The sequence below is a fragment of the Elgaria multicarinata genome, chromosome 3, assembly GCF_023053635.1.
Source record: "Elgaria multicarinata webbii isolate HBS135686 ecotype San Diego chromosome 3, rElgMul1.1.pri, whole genome shotgun sequence".
In the NCBI taxonomy this organism is placed as follows: domain Eukaryota; kingdom Metazoa; phylum Chordata; class Lepidosauria; order Squamata; family Anguidae; genus Elgaria; species Elgaria multicarinata.
Window position 1 is genome coordinate 131,641,656 of NC_086173.1, and position 6,160 is coordinate 131,647,815.

The 6,160-nt window shown below is 37.7% G+C and overlaps 1 protein-coding gene across 1 annotated transcript in view; it reads left to right on the forward strand.

The window, feature by feature from the left end:
• The window catches only part of RYBP (RING1 and YY1 binding protein), a 67,634-nt gene extending 62,834 nt beyond the window's left edge, over nt 1-4,800 (forward strand). Inside the window, exon 5 of the mRNA XM_063121919.1 lies at nt 565-4,800. Within this exon, the coding sequence (XP_062977989.1) occupies nt 565-817 (253 nt within the window). The 3' untranslated portion in view covers nt 818-4,800. The remainder of the gene's footprint in view (nt 1-564) is intronic.
• Nucleotides 4,801-6,160: the final 1,360 nt, after the last annotated feature.

The window sequence follows — 6,160 nt, forward strand, 5'->3', positions numbered from 1 at the left end:
CTGTATAAATTCCAGCAGTTGGAAAGGGATGCCAAGTTGCACTGGTGCCTGTGGTGTTTGCAGCAGCAGCAGAGATCCTCTTTGCAAATGACAGCACCACTTACAGATTCTTTTTTTGTGGTTTTGTATTGCAAAGTCACAGCTTTGGGGCACTTGCAAAGATGAAGAATTCCAAGCACGGAATCCTTGTATTCCGGAAGGGACCCTGAGGCTTTCTTGATACCTGTATAACTCTGTCACATTACTGTTCTTTCTGGCTGAGTGGAATAGAGAATAACTTCCTATCTCTCTAGAGCTCCAAAAATTGATTCCCCAGCCACACGTGTTCACTGGGGATTGAACATGCTGCTACTGCAGCTTTTCTAAACTAAGCATTTTAAGAGCGCAAACGGTCAGATGCTGTAGAGCAAGGGGTGTCGCTGGTTTGTTTAATACACAAACGATCAGAGGGTTGGCATCTCTGCTCCCTTTAAAACTGATCCTTGTAAGCTAGCTGAGGAAAATGTCTTAAAGAAGACATCCATTATTTATAATTGGTGATGATGATTTGTTTTTATTTTCAAGGCCCAGACTGAAAAATGTGGACAGAAGTACCGCCCAGCAGCTGGCAGTCACAGTGGGGAATGTCACAGTAATTATCACAGACTTTAAAGAAAAGACTCGCTCTTCCTCTACATCTTCATCCACAGTGACCTCCAGTGCAGGATCAGAACAGCAAAATCAGAGCAGCTCGGGGTCCGAGAGCACAGACAAGGGCTCGTCCCGCTCCTCTACGCCAAAGGGCGATATGTCCGCAGTCAACGATGAATCTTTCTGAGAATTGCACATGGAATTGTGGGAAACTGATGAAATCAGGGTATGAAATTCAAATATTCCACCTGTCCACTAGGCTGTAGTCCTGTTAAAGCTGCCAGTACCACTTCCTTCTTCGCTTCTTCCTCCTGTGCTTCAACATGCTTTTTGGACATCGTTCCCGATGACACCAGAACTGTTTGGGCTGGCTGTGGGCATCTGGCCACGAAGGAATTTCGCACCCTGACAATTACCTTTTGACACTTACGTATTCCATTGTTTTATATGATTTTCCTAACAATCATTTATAATTGGATGTGCTCCTGACTCTACTTTTTTATAAATCTGCTGTGCACAGTTTTTTCCCCCATGAACATTACAACCTTTATTGGGGAGAGAGGGAATGTGATGCAGGTGGGAGGGGAGGGCTATGGGAGGGTTTTTATTTATTGTATTCACAAATGTCATCCCCTCGTTGTTTTTTCAGCATATTCTTTTGAGTTCAGTTCTTCTTCTTCCAGTTATACTGTGTACTATCAGTTTTGATATAAATTATATATAAATATATAAATATATATATATATAAATAAAATATATATATAGGGTTATTTGAAACCAATACATGGAAACGCTGGTGCTTGAAACACTGTGAAGTGAAACAATTTTAAGATCTGGGACAGAGAGTGCTGTTTGTAAAATTCTAAAACTAAACAGGAACCAGTCTTAGATGAACAGTGTTCCTGGAAGTTCAAAATGAAATGGGGCCTGGCTTTCTTGTGCTTTGGCTGAAGAGTTCTGGACAAAGATAGATGTCTATTTTCTTATTTTTTGTTCTTTTTGAAATCCAGAAGGTGCTCCAGATCACTTGCATTCCCAATAGAATATCTGAAAACAATAAATTTCCAGCCCTTTCCTACAACAGTGTACACATTTTAAAAACTACAAGCTACGCTGGTTTCAGAATGCCTAGTATTAATGTATATGGTGGCTGCACATTAACATTGTCTGTTTTGCATAACCAATCCCACTCTCTCTCATGACTTTAACTCTAGCCATTGCCCATATCTGTAGTGGCTTTAGGGGGGATGGGACATTTGAATATCTATGGGGGAATGTCTGCAAGCTTTTATGTTCAAGGCAAAACTGAGGGTGCCCCCCCTTCCCCAGCTACTACAACCAAGCCACTACATGCTTCATGCTTTTATGTGTCATGGCTTGTTCTCAATGCAAATCTTCCATGCCTGACTGCTGTTTTGTTTTTAATTTAATTTATTGTGTATTCTGAGAGAGATCTTTTTCTAAACGGCCCGTGGTCCAATGATGATGCATTTGGGATTATTGGTGTTTAGACATGTCTGGAGAAATTATCTTGCTATGGGAGCTAAGATTGGTAAAATTTCTTACTGGTACGGAAGTCAACAGGATGGCCAGTAACTTCAATTCTTGTTAGAGAGCTATTCTGACAGTAAGCTTCCTTTTAGTTACAGTTGTGCTGCGATTTTACCTAGCTTGTGTGTTATCCTGCTTAAAACACTAGAATGAAGAGATGGAACACTGTTTAAAAAAAACCGAAAACAAAAAAACCCTTCAAGCTCTCATTGTGTGGGCTTTTTTAGGCGACCCAGAGTGCTTTGCTGTAATTTCAGTAACCCTTTTTCCGATATCAAAATGGATACCATGTGGGTGTTTGTTCTCAAAGGGCCACTTGGCAGAACTTGGTGCTAGACAATTACTGTACTAATTTCTTGCTTGAAAAATATAAATTATTTCTGTTGTATGGAGGCAATGAAATTGTTGTATTTTATCAGTTTAAAGTAGCAAACACAAGCTCATTCATATCAGTTTTTAAATTTTAATCTATGCTTAGCTGAATAAAGCAACTCTGCTCAAAGAGGTAGAGTAGCAGAGCAGTGCCTTTGCATCTGCAGTTCAATTCTGAACATGGTGGGTTTCTCATTAAATTGTTCGTATATCTAATTATTCTTTTTTGAAAATCTTATTCTTAAAGTATTTATTGAAAAAGAACAAAGAACCAAAGGAAAACCAGATGATTCTCATAAGCTCTGAAATACAATATTATCTGTAGTTTTAATAGTCCACATCAATCCACATTTTTAACATTGGTATGATATTGTAAAGACATTCCTTTTCCAAGTTTTAGTATTCCTTTAAAGGATCTCAGGGAGGGTAAATTGGTCAGCCATAATTTATTTTTTTGGAGAAAAAAATAATTTTTAAAGAGATGTTTTGAACTTAGTCCCAGATGTGTGTAATTTGCACAGCTTTTTTAAATAAATGAACAAGGCCTGTGTGCATTTGGCCCTTTCCCAGCAAATACCTGATCTATGGGCATATGTAATGGGAGTGCACTTGTATATACAAATGGTGCATCCCCTTCAGTGGCTTGCTGGAATAAAGCCTTGGTGTGGGGAGAAGCAGTCTGCGTATTGAGAAAATTACTTAATATGGTGAAACACAACCAACTGAGCACTGCTGCTGCTCCATTTATTCTAGTATGGCTTTTTGTGGGCTGCCATTTAAATGGCGCACAGCAGCAGGTGTTGGTGGGTTCTGCCCAGTGAAATACGCCCCTTAGGTTAGGTGATAAAAGCTTTAACAGTAATGAACTGCTCATTGGCTTACCAATTCAGTGAAATCCTCTTTGGGTTTTCTTTTTCTTTTCTTTTTCTCCCCCCCCCCCCCGCCTTTTTTTTTTTTTTAATGTGTGCCTCTGTGACATATTAGCTTTTTAGAATAAAGTATGCAAATCTATCTTTGGCACAAGTGGAGTGACTGAATCTGCATTTGGCTGAAATTGTCAGCTAAGCATTCAAACTTTCTTGGGCCGCATTTTTAGCTGTTGCAGTGTGACAAGACAGCATCCCCCCCCCACTTTTTTTTTTTTAAAGCGTGATGTTTAAAAATGGAATTCCCTTCACTTTCTGCATCTCAGTTATCCATAAAGTAGTTGGAAAGCATGTTTTAAAATACTAGTGTAGAAGAAGGGCCAGAAATGCTTGGTAGCCAGTGGCACAGAAAGCAGGTGAGGAAAAAGCACAGTGTTACATTTGCAAGTTTCAATTTCTACACTTTACACACACACACACACACACATATACACAAACACGTGCACACCCATACACGCAACAGCTTGCTTGACTTGCTCAGTTTGAAAGAGTCATGCAAAGGGAACAATAAAAAGAAAAATAGTTTTAAGATGGGCAGTTTTAATTAAAAGCATTTTCTTGTTAAAATTCAGTTTATATTTTAAAATTGGGTAGTAGATATATTCATTGAGAGACACTTCCATTTGCCTTATCAGTACCATTTTCAGTCTACTTTTTTAAACAACAGTTAACATAAATTATTGAAGAATTATTACTTGCTGACTATAATAACCTTTGCTTGTATGTAACCGAAAAAAATGGTTTGAGAGCCAACATTTAGAATATGACAATGGAGCTGAACAGTTTTTAATGCGCAAGCAGTTCTGTTCTTGTGTATGACTTGTAACCTTAATTTACTGTGTAAAGATGGTTACATTATTTCTTTAGCTTTGTTTGTTTGGAGACAAATAGAGAATGCTTGTTTAAGTATGTCGAGACATAATTTTATCTTGTGGATTTTTATGTTAATGTATTATACGAGCTATATTTTTCATTTGCCCAGAAAGACAGCTTGTATAACGCTTTTGGAAGTTTTCTGCTCTGTAAAGTCTTTAGAGCTGACAGTCCTGTTAGGTTTGTTTTTAATCTTCATGCTAAAAGTGTCAATGGTGGTTTTGTGAACTGGTCAGAAAAATTCACAGGTCTTAAATGTTTTTGGGAAATTTATATTGGACACTGCTCTTTGTCTAGCAAATAAAAGATGTTAATATATTCCTGTTACCGGCATGTGCACGACTGTTATTAGAAGCCACTTTATCATTTTCCTGCTTTAAATAGAAATGTCTATTTATGAATTCTGCTTGTAGTTTTTTCACAAATAAAATAGTAACATTTAATTAAACTGGAATTTTTATTCTTTGGTGTTGAGGAAGTCAGATTGCAGTGCAGTATTTTTCTAGGTAGTATTTGCGTTTATATTACAAAATTAATGTTACGATCATGTGTATGAAAATTAGTCCGCTAATTTACTGATGCTCTGATTCTGTGGATTCCTGCATTGAGCAGGGGGTTGGACAGGATGGCCTTATAGGTCCCTTCCAACTCTACTATTCTATGATACTCCAAATAAGGAAGTTTATATGGCCAGCTGATCTCACTATGTTTCCTTCAATTAATATGAGTAATGCACCAAGAATTCTGAAACAAATACACTTTCTTATTTATTGGTTAAGGAGTGCTGAGTTTTAAGGCAAATCAGTTTATATTTTAAAATTTTATTAAGTGGTATATAAGTATTTAAACTAAACTGTGTTTATTAAAAGTCTATAATGAAACTTTCCGTTATAAAAAAGTGAGGGCAAGAATTTGTATAGAATTGTATTTTCCCCATATGCGATGTGCTGGATATGAAATATGAAATTATTAAGAGTGTTATAATATTCAATTTCAGACTGATTGCTATGAGGAGAATGGGCAACTTCCGCTCTTGTACAGGACAAGCCCAAGTAGGGTAGCTATCTAATTTATCATAGGATTTGTAAAACACTTGGTACTAGAATCCCAAAGACAGGGGCAGTTAGTTATTGGTCATTTGAAAAATTTCAAGGTAGCAACATGATAAATTGACAATGTTCTCTGAAATATTGAGCTATGACCATGTTTCTCAATCATATTCTACTGGCCTTTTCAGTGCTACGTTAGGTCAAACACTAGTGACTATAAGCGCAAAGCTTACAAATTGTCTAGACTGCTGTGGCAACTGCTTCCTACCAGTCAAAGGTGCCCACTCAGCCTTTCTGTTGAAAGCAGAGATTGTGTCTCCTTTCTTCAGCAGCAGAATTCTACCATCCTCTCAAATGTGAAATTGCTGATCTAACAAAAATATGGAACATGTCCCAAAGATTGGCCAGTGTAGCAGAGGACTGGAAAGTGGGCAGTCTAAATGTGTTCTGGGGGGAGGATCTGGGAAATTGGTGTAATGTCTGTTCCAGGTAAATTGCTGGAAAGCATTATCAAGGATAAAATTATCAAGCATATAGAAGAACGAGTCCTGTTGAGAAAAATCAACATGGATTCTGCAAAGGTTAGTCCTGTGTCACTAATCTTAGAGTACTTTTGAGAGTGTCAATAAGCAGACATATCCTCCACTAGAACTCCTTTAGCTTGGTTTTCATTCAATAGTCAACTGGCCATCTAGCTGTTTTCCTGCTTCTGATGTATTTAAACACGTTCTTATTGTTGGTCTCAGGACACAATCCTAT